The sequence below is a fragment of the Schistocerca gregaria genome, chromosome 4 (genome assembly GCF_023897955.1).
Source record: "Schistocerca gregaria isolate iqSchGreg1 chromosome 4, iqSchGreg1.2, whole genome shotgun sequence".
Lineage (NCBI taxonomy): Eukaryota > Metazoa > Arthropoda > Insecta > Orthoptera > Acrididae > Schistocerca > Schistocerca gregaria.
The window spans coordinates 99,776,971-99,791,394 of NC_064923.1; the positions used below are offsets into that span (position 1 = coordinate 99,776,971).

The following is a 14,424-nucleotide window of genomic DNA, read 5'->3' on the forward strand; positions in this document are numbered from 1 at the left end:
CACTGCACGCACGTCTTCCACATACAGTTTACATCACACGAACTGTATACGGAGCTTCTGTCACTAGGCCATTCTCTAGCGACGTTAGTCGATAGCAGTTGATTCACACTAACAGTAACAGAAGCTATGATAGCGTTTTAACACTATTCTTCTATAAGTAAATCAGCCACGATGATTTGGTCGCTTGAAAAGAGCAGTTCAATCTGGTAGCCAATGAATTTATCAGGTAAATGTATTTTTTTTTCGATAGTTTAACGTACATTGAAGGGTACCGACTTCGCACGTGAATTCGAACCTTTGCCTGTCGACCTTCATACTTATCTGCTATAGCAGAAGGCCTCTTGCGTAGACAGTGAGTTGCAATAGGGCGTTTTTAGTAAACATATACTTAGTTCTTCGATAGAAAATATGGCTCGTCAAGGCGCAAGTTACATCGCTGCATTCGCTAAAATGTGTGCAGAAGACAAAGGATTTATCAGAAATTTACGAAAGGTAACGTCAGGGTAATTAATTGCAGTAACGTATTAGGAATCCTCGGTTTGTGGGCAACTAATTGAATCCTGTCGTAAACATTGTGCAACTGAATGTGTATCTTCTACAAGGTTATGTGACCAGTGCGGTATTGCTGACCTGCCATAGGCCCTTTGCCAAAAATTTCTGGTGGATTGGGAGATGGTAGTGCACAGGTTGCATTTTGCAATTTGCAGTTTCGCGTAAACAAGAGAAAGGAAAACCTTTTCGATAGTACACTTTCGCTCCATACAAAGCTGAAGGTTGTTTTGGCAGTGATGTTCGAAGTCATTTTTACGCGATTCTTTGGGCACCAGAGGCTATGCATCAATACGTGATCGCCATTTGTTTATTAGGAGTAGGACAATCCTGCTGTTGCAAACCAAAATTTTAACTCATTCGGAATCCTTATTTCATAATTGAAAATACGCTTGGAACATAGACACTCCAAAATTGTTCTTAGACGCTTTAAAATTTATATGTTAGATTAAAATAAGAAAACTATAATTATTCCCAGAAACTATGTACGATGTCTCGGATTTCAGCGAGTGATATAGGAAACAACATTTTTAATGACATGTGAAGAATATGTAAATTCCTGCATTATCAGGCATTTCTAATTTAATTAACTCAAAACATTATCAACAGACTGTCATTGCCATATAACTGCAGTATTATCAAAGCCTGTATAACTTTTACGGTCTCAACAACAAAATTTTAGTTATAAAGGTTTGCTACAGGTCACGAAAGCTGAGAAGCGGCGGGAGATGATTTGCTGGTTTCATGCTCTCCATATCCGTATTCAGTGACGCCTCTGTTGTCCGAGGATGACTAGGTGGTCGGTCGGTACCGTCGGACCTTCCGAGACCTGTTAGGGCGGCGTTTTGAGTTTGAGTAATAATGGTTTGATAATACTTTTAATAATAGCACTGGCGAGTGATCGAATGTTTACATGTGGATTGTGTTACTCCATGTTAACAAGTCTTGGGCATTCGTAAAAAATTAGCATTTATGTGGCATAATGTAGAGAAACTGCTGAAAACACAGATCGCTCCAAACGGATCAAGAAATAATAAATGTCATGGTGATTACATCCTAGGCAGCTCTCCATCTTTGTTTCATTTTTTTTGTAACTACCTAATCTCCCCCACCCAGCCATAAAAACAGAAGCTCCCTGTGCATGCGTTCGTGAGAAGTTTAAATAGGAAATGGGGGAGGGAGGGCAAGCTATCATTGGAGCACTAACTTCAGAATTTTGAGTTTTTCATCATTTACTTGTTCTGTAAATCCCATGAAAGAAAACCAGGGATGTGGAACAAGTCAATGTTCATACAGTAACAAAGTGAAGCAGTTATTAGATACTCTGGACATTAATAATAGCATTTGTTAAACTGCTATAAACTGTACCAAACTCACTATCCAGTCCAGATAATGATCAGTGCAGGAGATTCCAAGATAATAGTTTAACATTCATAGAAATGCCAGTCATAGATAAATAGACCAGACTATTAAAATTTATAGTGTTAACAGTGATCAGCTCCCAAAGCATACTTAGCCAAATACCGAAGTATAAACTTCTTCAAAAAAAGCATTGGAATTCATATAACACTATGCGCAAAAGCTGGCTATAACCCAAACACAACACCTGTGAGAGTTGTGGGGCATATCTTGATGAAAGAAAATAAATTCTCTTAAAATTGTTAGGAACAGATAGTTCATAAGCCCAGTCACGACAGATATATATTAGCAAAAGTGGCAACAATTAGACCAGACATTTAGCATTGATTCTGAGTTATATGCTTGTTATTAAATCAAATAATATGTACTTGCATTTATTTTCAGTGATTAAGCCTCATGTTTATATCACCACACATTATTATCTTATAATTCATTGCACTCTCTTTGTCGATGGACACTTTCTTTCTTTTCTGAAGTGTGTTTCAAAATTTCCTTCAGGAGAAATTATTAAGTTTATGTATGAGTCTTAGACTGCTGTTATCTCGAAATCCTTGTCATCACAAAATGAGTTGATTTTAGTTATCCTGTTGACTTATAAACGGTCCAGTCATATTAACTGATCGCCTATCAAAAGCCTGAATAACCACCTTTCGCAGTGTGGACCACTGTGAGATGTGCGGGAAAAGTATCACTGAGGTTCTGGAAGGTACTGACAGGGATATGCAGCCATGCCAATTCCAGTGATACTGACAACCGCTCCCTCCTACGGCCTGGACCCTTCCAACAATTGTTGCAGGTTGTTTGCTTTCAGGCATTTCATGCTGTACACGCCAACTGCCATCTGTCCAATGCTACATAAACCATGATTCATCTAAAAAGGCTGCTTGTCGCCACTCAATGGACGCTCAGTTGCAGTATTGGCATCCAAATTCCAGCCTCCATCACCAATCAACAGCAGTCTCCATGGGTGCATGAACCCCTTCTGCAGAGGTCCATATGCAACACCATCCCCTGACCTGTTATTGACAGGACAATGTTAGCAGTCTTGATTAATTTGGGTAGTCAGTTATTCAACAGCTGCATGTTGGTTTGTCTGTACACATCTCTGCAACTGTCATTTGGTTAACCACAACTACTTCAGTGCCAGTTGTGGATAGCACTATTTTGCCATGCACGGTATAATTTAACTGTTGTGTACAACTTCATACACAACAGTAAGTAGAGGTGGGCTACGGAATGGTGAAGCAACTGTTGCCAGAGGAAAACTGGACAGGAGCAGAAATGATTAATGAACAAGTTAAAAAAGTAAACAGAAGATTTACATGTATTTCTCTGAGTGAACAAAGACTCATAACAATTAATGCAGTAGAATCATAGTACAGCTAATTCAATGTCAAGAAGGAAGAGGCACTCTGAGTTACAGCATGAAAAACGATGTCAGAATCGCGACAAGGCCAGGCCTGTAGGGCATCTTCTAGTGAAGTGGTTCCTAGTGCAAGTGGGGCCTTGAGGCTTGCGCTGGCCATCCTATATCGTGGCGACAGGGAGTGCTCATGGTACTGAGCCGTTGGAAGTGTGGCTCAGTGGGTGTGCACTGTAGATGCCAGCGGCATGGTATCGATACGTGATATCACATTAACCATGGCGACATGCAAACAGTTTACAAACTTAGCCATTTTGGAACTTCTTCCATCCTTGGCCCCAAATCCAATGACCATCTTTGGGATGTAAAACAAACTGCTTCGTTTCTGCTTTATGACATTGACTGCACTGTTTTCCACATCCTCTGACATACTTTATATATCCTCCATTGATAGTGATGCTATCTGCCATCTGTGAATGATTATTGCTCTCTGACATTGAACATTAATATGTCTGAACTGTGTAGATTTTTTCTATAGTATGTGGCAAACTCATATACAGGATCAGAATTTAGCAAGAGTAAATTTTTGCAGGGAGATTGATTTGATTGATGCTGGTGAGAGCAAGTGTGCTGAAAGGCATACTGTGAAAACATCTTACAAGAACATATTGTTAACACATGTAATTTATTTATTTTGATACATGAGGGATTGAATATTATCATGGAAGATTTTTACTACTGTTTCCTCATTTTTTTTCTTATTACAAGAAATGGCTGCAGTACCACTAATTTTCATTTTAAACATTCTGAAGGCCTTCTCTCGTGGTCTACTGTTTGCAGAGTTCCATTACTGTTTGAAATGGACATTTCATGCTATACCAGCTCTCATTGAATCTTCTGATTTGCAGCAATCTGATCATTTGCTATCCCATCACCCTTGGCTACTGCATCCCACCCTTTGTACATAATTGCCTCATTTTTCTGCAACTGAAGATGCTGCACTCAGGTGAGCGGTTTTTGTTGTGATCCTCAGTCAAAAGAATGGTTTGATGTAGCTCTCTCTGCTGGTCTGTCCTATGCCAGCTTCTTTATCTGTACATAACTGTTGTAACCTACAAACTTGCTTACTATATTCACGCCTTGGTCTACTTCTGCAGTTACCATTGATGCTTCAGGATATGTCCTGTCAACTGAGCCTTTCCTTTAGTCATATTGTGCCATTATTTATTCCTCTCCTCCTCCTCCTCCTCCTCCTCCTCCTCCTCCTCCTCCTCCTCTCTCCACAGCCAAATTCGATTCAGTACCACCTCATTAGTTTTACATCTACCTACACAATCCTCAACATTTTTGTGTAGCAGCACATTTCAAAAGCTTCTAGTTTATTTGTGTCTGAACTGTTTATCATCATGTTGCACTTCTGTTCAAGGAATACATGCAGAAAAGCCTCCTAACACTTAAATATATACTAATGTTATCAAATTTCTCTTTTTCAGAAATGATTTTCGCACTGTAGTCTGTCTGCATTTGTATCCTCTCTATTTCTGTCATCATCATCAGTTGTTCTGCTGTGAATAGTGAAACTCATCTACTGCTTTCAGTGTCTCATTTCCTGTTCTAATTTCCATTACATTGTCTCATTTAATTTGACTTCACTTACTTACCATTGTTTTCCTTTATTTGATGCTGATTGCATAACCTCTCTTCAAGACATTTTCCATTCTGTTTTATTGTCCTTCCAGTCCTTTACTGCCTCTGACAGAATTTTGAATGTTGTTGGAAAACATAAAAATTTCTATTTCTTGCTTTTTATAATTTCTCCTTTATTTTCATTACAGCTTGCTCAGTCCCCAAAGTGAATAACATTAAGGATATGCTACAACACTGATTCACTCCCTTGTCAGTTGCTACCTCCCTTTCTTTGCCTTCGGCTGTTATAACTGCTCTCTGGTTTCTGTACAAGTTTCATTCTAGTACCTTCAGAATTTCAAAGAGTGCATTCCAGTCAAGATTTCAAAAGCTTTCTCTAAAGCTACAAATATATTTACATATCTTCAGTATATCTTTTGAGTTAAATCATAGGGTCAATATTGCCTTGGATGTTCCTGTGTTTTTTTGGAACCCAAAGTGACCTCCTCTGATTTGGCTACTGTATGTTTTTCTGTTCTTCTGCAAATAGTTTTTGTCAACATTTTGCAGCCATGACTTATTAAACTGTTAGTTTGGTAATGTTCATATCTGTCAGTGCCTGTCTTCTTTGGAAGTGGAATTATTATATTTTTCCTAACGTCTTGAGGATATTTTATCCATCTCATGTATCTTGCACACCAGGTGAAATAATTTTGTCATGACTGGCTCTCCCAAGGATCTCAATAATTCTAAGTGATTGTCATTGACTCTAGGGCCCTTGTTTCTAATTAGGTCTTTCAGTGTTCAGCCAAATTACTCTTGCAGTTTCATAACTCCCGTCTCATCTTTATCCTTATCCTCTTCCCTTTCTAACATGTCTTCATTTTCCTTGTATTAACCATCTATATGTTCCTTCGACATTTCAGCCTTTCCTTCTTTGCTTAGTAGGCTCCACTACTGGCTTACCAGCTGAGCTTTTAATATTGATACAGCTGATTCTCTGTTATCCAAAGAACACTTTTACAGAAAAATGGAGGTACTGTAATTTTCGTAAAGCAAGATCGAACATATAAGTCTACTAATAAGTTTCAGCATCTCAATGCAGAGAGGGACTTTGAGCGGGCACTTATTGAAGTCAATGGGGAAAAACAGTTGTAGCTTGAATATATACTAAACAAGCTCCATCTAGACAAGAAATCAGCAGTGCTGTATGGGGACTTCACACTGATCTTCTTGGAACCAGCAAAGGAAAAGAACTACTGCTCAACCTCACTGATACATTCAACTTAAAACAGACAACCCCAGCATGAATCACAAAAACTGCTTCCACTGCCCTGGATCAGATATTTATGAATACAAACTGTACTGCAGAATGTATAAGTTCAAGCTTAGTGATCATGAAGCTCAAGTTGTCACCCTCCAAAGCTACTTGCTGCCCACACAGAACTACAAAAAGAAACATTCAACTCTATTATCAGGAGAAAGGTGGGAAGAAGTTTTACGAACAGATGACTCCAGCAAAAAGTTCACGAAATCCTCTAGCATCTTCAGTAAATACTTTGAAATTCCATTCCCTCTCAAAATACAAGTAATAAGAAGCACAACTCCAAAAGCAAAGAGATGGATAACAACAGGTATTAAAAATCTCAATTGTGAGATAAGAGAATTACACAGATACAGGAAAAAAACAACATACGCCCACTTCTGAACAACAACATTCAAAAATACGTTCAAATCTATGAAAGAGTGATATGCCAGCCAACAAAGGGCCAATGATAAGTCCATAACAGTGTCAGCAAATAAAAGCCAAACAGTTTGGAACATAATAAAGAAGAAAGCATATAAAGTGTCCCCTAAAATGAAAAATAACACTCTGTCTCATGAGAACAAGAGTGTAATTGATCCCCAACATATCACTCGTCTTTTCAGGTGTTACTATGCAGATATTACAAATAATTTAACAGTCAGTGACAATACAAATGGTTAAAAAAAACCTGAAAAACAAAGCGCAGTTACGTTCCTCTTCAATCTATATTTGTGGATCCACTCCAGATGAAACCATCTGTGTTGCATCAACTCTTAAGAAAGTGTCATCAGGAACTGATAGTATTCCTGATTGCATCATAAAGCAATGTATTACAACATTCCGCTGCCCCTTGCAGATACAGTCAATTCATCATTTCTGACAGGCACATTTCCAGACTGTTTAAAGAATTCTAAAGTGATCCCTATTCATAAGAAATGAGACAAATCAAATATAGAAAACTGTAGACCAATTGCCTTATTATCAGCCTTTAGTAAAATCATAGAAAAAGTAAAATATGATATGTTAATGAAATTTTTCGAGATAAACAAAATTCCCACTGATACTCAGCATGGATTTTGGAAAAATAAATCAACAACTAGTGCTATCTGTGATTTATACACAATGCCCTGCAAACATTCGACAGAAACAAAGTGCTCTGGCAATTTTATTTTACTTTCATCCAAATGACACAAACTTCCTTATTACAGGAAACAACACAAGTTAGCTACAAGCAATAGTAAATAAAACTGCAGCACATCAAAACAGGTGGTTTGAAGGGAATAAACTACTGATAAACACCAAAAAAAATTCTAAATTTTTGTTTAAAAGTGTGACAAAAAATTCCACAATCTGGAAAGATTTTTTGGATGAATGAATAAATACAAATAAATTTTTCTATAGGCAGCACCTATCTTTCCCCTGATCATACATGCTTCTACATTCTTGTGTTTGCCCTCTAAGAGTTACTGCTCAGGCATTTTCCACTTTTTGTCAATCTCAGTTTTTTAAAATTTGCATTTGCTCTCACCTGCTTAATTTGGTGCATTTTTATTTTCTCGTTTCATCAGCTAAATTTAATATCTCCTGTGTTGTCTAAGGGCTTGGTTTTTTGTCTATTTGATCCTCTACTGCTTTCTATATTTCATCTCTGAAAGCTATGCATTTGTCTTCTATTGTATTCCTTTCCCCTGTGTCAGTCAGTCATTGCTTAATGCACCCTATGAAACTCTCAACAAGTTCTGTTGTTTCAGTTTATCTAGGCCCCATCCTGAATTTCCCACTTTTCTCCAATTTCTTCAGTTTTATTCTGCTGTTTACGACCAGTAAATTATGGCCAAAGTCAACATCTACCTCCTGGAAATATTTTACAATTACAATTCTGTCTTACTGTCATGTAATCGAGTTGAAACCTTCTCATATCTCCAGGTCTCTTCCATGTATACAAGCTCCTTTCATGATTCTTAAACCAATTCGCCTACTATTTTTCCTTCTCTTCCTTTTCATACTTTTGAATTCTAGTCCTCACCATAAGCAAATTTTCATCTCCCTTCACTATCGGAATAATTTCTTGTACACTCCTGGAAGTGGAAAAAAGAACACATTGACACCTGTGTGTCAGACCCACCATACTTGCTCCGGACACTGCGAGAGGGCTGTACAAGCAATGATCACACGCACGGCACAGCGGACACACCAGGAACCGCGGTGTTGGCCATCGAATGGCGCTAGCTGCGCAGTATTTGTGCACCGCCGCCGTCAGTGTCAGCCAGTTTGCCGTGGCATACGGAGCTCCATCGCAGTCTTTAACACTGATAGCATGCCGCGACAGCGTGGACGTGAACCGTATGTGCAGTTGACGGACTTTGAGCGAGGGCCTATAGTGGGCATGCGGGAGGCCGGGTGGACGTACCGCCGAATTGCTCAACACGTGGGGCGTGAGGTCTCCACAGTACATCGATGTTGTCGCCAGTGGTCGGTGGAAGGTGCACGTGCCCGTCGACCTGGGACAGGACCGCAGCGACGCACGGGTGCACGCCAAGACCGTAGGATCCTACGCAGTGCCGTAGGGGACCGCACCGCCACTTCCCAGCAAATAAGGGACACTGTTGCTCCTGGGGTATCGGCGAGGACCATTCGCAACCGTCTCCATGAAGCTGGGCTACGGTCCCGCACACCGTTAGGCCGTCTTCCGCTCACACCCCAACATCGTGCAGCCCGCCTCCAGTGGTGTCGCGACAGGCGTGAATGGGGGGACGAATGGAGACGTGTCATCTTCAGCGATGAGAGTCGCTTCTGCCTTGGTGCCAATGATGGTCGTATGCGTGTTTGGCGCCGTGCAAGTGAGCGCCACAATCAGGACTGCATACGACCGAGGCACACAGGGCCAACACCCGGCATCATGGTGTGGGGAGCGATCTCCTACACTGGCCATACACCTCTGGTGATCGTCGAGGGGACACTGAATAGTGCACGGTACATCCAAACCGTCATTGAACCCATCGTTCTACCATTCCTAGACCGGCAAGGGAACTTGCTGTTCCAACAGGACAATGCACGTCCGCATGTATCCCGTGCCATCCAACGTGCTCTGGAAGGTGTAAGTCAACTACCCTGGCCAGCAAGATCTCCGGATCTGTCCCCCATTGAGCATGTTTGGGACTGGATGAAGCGTCGTCTCACGCGGTCTGCACGTCCAGCACGAATGCTGGTCCAACTGAGGCGCCAGGTTGAAATGGCATGGCAAGCCGTTCCACAGGACTACACCCAGCATCTCTACGATCGTCTCCATGGGAGAATAGCAGCCTGCATTGCTGCAAAAGGTGGATATACACTGTACTAGTGCCAACATTGTGCATGCTCTGTTGCCTGTGTCTATGTGCCTGTGGTTCTGTCAGTGTGATCATGTGATGTATCTGACCCCAGGAGTGTGTCAATAAAGTTTCCCCTTCCTGGGACAATGAATTCATGGTGTTCTTATTTCAATTTCCAGGAGTGTATTTTACTTCACAGTCTTTCAATCTCTTCATAATGTAGCTAGTAGGCATATAAACTTCTACATTGGTGGGTGTTGACATCATATCTGTCTTGGCTACTATAATGCTTCTACATTCTATTCATAGCAGCTTACCCACTTTCCTATTTTCTTATCCACTATTAGACCTACTTCTCCATTACCCATTTTTGATGTATTTATAACTTTGTACACCTTGTTCTTCCTACCACCATACTTCACTAATTTCCATTATAGGCCTACTAATGTCAACCTATACATTTCCTACATGATTAAGGGATCTAGTATTCCACATTCCAACCCATAGAATTCTAGTTTTGTTTTTCCTGAAGACATCTTCCTGAGTAGTTTGAGCCTGGAACACTCAATAGGGGTTATTTTACCTCTAGAATATTTTACCCAAGAGGATACTATCATAACTAAGCCATACAGTAGAGCCATATGCTATTGGGACAAATAACAGTTCCCCCTGTGGGTTCGGGGGTAAGAATAGGCCCACGGTATTCCTGCCTGTCGTAAGAGGCGACTAAAAGGAGTCTCAAACGTTTTGGCCTTGTGAGATGGTCCCCTAACGGGTTTGACCTCCATCCTTCTAAATTTTCCGAAGAGCGAGCCGATTGGGGAAGGGCGCCTTACAAGGAGCGATGTGTCCATCAAGCATTACCATCTCTAGCCAGGTTTGTCGTCATCGCTTAGCAGTCCCGCTCACCTACCATCTCTTGGGCGTGGATTTGTTCTTGGGTGCGGTTTCTTGCAGTCTGCTATGCTGTGCCGCTTTATGCGCCAATGACGATATTGGACTACATCACCTGAAATCCAGCACGGTAGCCAGTCCGTTGTGGTGGGGCCGCCATGTACCCTGTTGGTTGTAGCCCCCTGACTACACAGGGATCGCTCTGCTGATGCCAGCGCCGTTAACTCCCCACGTATGCCAAGGAGTAGATGCCTATCTCCTTGGGGCATTGGGACTCCCGGCAATGGCCATCCTGCCAGGTGGTCGTTGCTGAGGCTGGGTGGCGCCCGTGGGGAGGGCCCTTGGTCGGAGTAGGTGGCATCAGGGCGGATGACCCGCAATGAAGCGTGGTACATCATCTCTTGCTGGTGGCCAGCCGCCAGCAGTCTCTAAGCATTCCAGGGCTCAATACAACGCAACTACATATGACCCCAAATCGTTCCCCTCCCTGGCTACACCATGGGAGGAACGAAAGACTAAGGATGCCAGCGAACCATACTCGCCCCGCTACCTGGTGTGTACGAGAGCTGATGGTGAATCCTTTACATCCATGAAGCCTCAGTTCTTCGTCGAGCACTTAGAGGACAAGTTCGGGGAGGTGGAGGGCTTGTCCAAAATGCGCTCGGGCTCGGTTTTGATCAAATCGGCGTCCTCCGCCCAGTCCCGCCGGTTACTCGATTGTAACAAGCTGGGGGATGTTCCGGTTACAATCACGCCCCATAAGAGTCTTAATATGGTCCAGGGCATAATATTCCATCGGGATCTTCTATTGCAGTCCGATGACGAGCTTCGCGCCAATTTAGAGCGGCGAGGTGTTCACTTCGTCCGGCGCGTACATCGTGGTCCAAGGGATAAGCAGGTTGCCACCGGTGCCTTCATCTTGGCCTTCGAGGGTGATACTTTACCTGAGAAGGTCAAGGTGATGGTCTATCGTTGTGACGTCAAGCCATATATCCCTCCCCCGATGCGGTGCTTTAAGTGCTGGAAGTTCGGGCATATGTCTTCCCGCTGTACTTCCGGCCTCACATGTCGAGATTGTGGACGCCCATCACATCCCGATACTCCATGTGCTCCGCCTCCCATCTGTGTAAACTGTGGAGAGCACCACTCACCTTGCTCGCCGGACTGCAGGATCTACCAGAAAGAGCGCAAAATCATGGAGTATAAGACCCTGGACCGCCTGACATACACTGAGGCCAGGCAGAAGTTCGAACGCCTCCATCGTGTTCGAATGCCTGCCTCTTACGCCGCGGCTACTACTGTTATGGCCCCATTAGCTCTCCCTCAGACTGCCACCTCTCAGAGCCGGAATGCTACACCTGCCCCCTTGATGGTGGGGGGCACTTCACTCCCTGCTGCTCCTGCACTACCTGCCTCAGGAGCAGCAACCCCCCAACCATCGGGGACATCAGTCCCCACTTCTAAGCTGGGGAAGCCTCAAACTTCCCCTGCTCGAATAGCACGGAAAGGGTCCCTTGGGTCCCTTCCTTCCCAGGTTTCCGCCTCTGGGAAGGGTGACGTCAGCCAATGGAAGAAAAGCAGACCAGCGGCTGATCGCAGGGCTTCCCGCTCCTCCTCCGTCTCGGAGACTGACTCGCTGGAGCCCTCCCAGCCAATGAAAACCAAGGACCAGAGAGACAAGACGAAGAAGAAGACCTCTAAGGCCAAGGACCACGCGGTGGCATCCACCCCACTGCTCCCTACAGGCCCTGCGTCCGAGGATAAGGTGGAGATCCGGGCGTCCGCTGAGGACCTGGATCTCGCCGGACCCTCAGACGCCATGGAAGCAGATTGTACTGGTCCTTCATCGGTGGCAGCAGGTGACCCAGTGGCGTGATCTGCCTCCTCGGCCCCTTCACGCCTTTTTCGGACATGGACAAAGCAATACTCCAGTGGAACTGCAGCGCTTTTTTCCACCACCTTGCTGAGCTTCGCCAACTCATCAGCAGTCACCCTTTCCTCTGCATTGCCCTACAGGAAACTTGGTTTCCGGCAATGCGGACCCCTGCCCTACGTGGGTATCGGGGTTATTACAAGAACCGGGCAGCTTATGAGAGGGTATCTGGTGGAGTCTGCGTCTACATCCTTAACTCTGTCTACAGCGAATGTGTACCTCTTCACACACCTTTAGAGGCTGTCGCTGTAAGGATGTGGACGCCTCAGCCTATTACTGTGTGCAGTTTGTATCTTCCGCCAGATGGTGATGTCTCACGTCATGTGTTGGCTGCATTGATAGCACAACTGCCTCCTCCTTTTGTGTTACTGGGCGACTTTAAGGCCCATAACCCCCTGTGGGGTAGCGCCGCGATTACTGGCCGGGGTAGAGATGTCGAGACTCTTCTCTCGCAGCTTGACCTCTGCCTCTTAAACACGGGAGAGCCGACACATTTCAGCGTCGTCCATGGCACATTTTCGGCCATCGACCTTTCTATCTGCAGCCCCGGACTTTCACCATCCATCCACTGGAGTGTCCATGACGACTTATGTGGTAGTGACCATTTCCCCATCTTTCTGTCACTACCACAGCGTCACTCTTCTGAACGCCCCTCCAGATGGGCTCTGAATAAGGCTGATTGGGGCTTGTTCTCCTCTCTCGCCACTATCGCACCTCCTTCCCCTGACACCATTGATGCGGTGGTTCAGTCGGTCACCACCGGCATCGTTTCTGCGGCGGCATCTGCGATTCCCTGTTCATCCGGGTCCCCTCGGAGGAGGACTGTGCCTTGGTGGGCGCCCAAGATCGCAGAGGCGATTAGAGATCGCCGGCGGGCTCTTCAACGCCATAAGCGGCACCCGTCCTTGGAGAACCTCATCGTTTTTGAACAGCTCCGTGCCCGTGCCCGACGCCTTATTCGCCAACGGAAGCAGGAGTGCTGGGAACGGTATGTTTCCACCATTGGCGTCCGTACCTCTGCATCGCAGGTTTGGGCTAAGATTAGGGGACTCCATGGCTATCGGCCGCCTGTCTCTGTCCCTGGGCTTTCGCTGAATGGAGTGGTGTGTACTGACTCCGACACGATTGCGGACCGGATAGCAGCGCATTTTGCTCAGTGTTCCGCATCTACGAATTACCCACTGGCCTTCCGCTCCCAGAAAGAGCGGTTGGAAAGCTGGAGGCTTTCCTTTCACACGCGCCACGCGGAGTCGTACAATGCTCCTTTCAGCGACTGGGAATTCCAGAGTGCCCTATCTGCTTGCCCTGATACGGCTCCTGGGCCAGACCGCATCCACAGCCAGATGCTGAAACACCTCTCTGTGAATTGCAAGCGACGCCTCTTAGATGTTTTCAACCGCATCTGGGTTGAGGGTGTGTTCCCGTCTCAATGGCGAGAAAGCATCGTCCTCCCCGTGTTGAAACCTGGCAAGAACCCGCTGGAGGTGGACAGCTACCGCCCCATAAGCCTCACCAACGTTCTTTGCAAGTTGCTAGAACGTATGGTGAGCCGGAGGTTGAGTTGGCTCCTCGAGTCTCGAGGCCTTCTGGCTCCGTCTCAGGGTGGGTTCCGCAAAGGCCGCTCTGCCGTCGATAATCTGGTCTCCCTAGAGTCTGCCGTCCGTACAGCCTTTGCACGCCGCCAACATCTGGTTGCCATCTTCTTCGACTTGCGGAAGGCGTACGATACGACTTGGCGATATCACATCCTGGCCACACTTCATGGGTGGGGTCTTAGGGGCCCGCTCCCGATTTTTATTCAGAATTTTCTGTCGTCTCGTTCCTTCCGCGTGCAAGTTGCTTCGTCCCATAGTTCCTCCCGGGTCCAGGAGAACGGGGTCCCACAGGGGTCTGTCCTCAGTGTCTCCCTGTTTTTAATTGCGATCAATGGGCTCGCTGAGGCGGTGGGATCGTCCGTCGCAGCTTCGTTGTATGCAGACGATTTCTGCCTCTACTACAGCTCCGCTGGCATTGCAGTTGCTGA

The 14,424-nt window shown here is 45.0% G+C and overlaps 1 protein-coding gene across 1 annotated transcript in view; it reads left to right on the forward strand.

Annotated features, from left to right (window-relative positions):
* Nucleotides 1-294: 294 nt before the first annotated feature.
* Nucleotides 295-14,424, forward strand: part of LOC126267220 (acyl-coenzyme A thioesterase 13-like) — a 36,565-nt gene continuing 22,435 nt past the window's right edge. Inside the window, exon 1 of the mRNA XM_049972197.1 lies at nt 295-492. Within this exon, the coding sequence (XP_049828154.1) occupies nt 409-492 (84 nt within the window). The 5' untranslated portion in view covers nt 295-408. The remainder of the gene's footprint in view (nt 493-14,424) is intronic.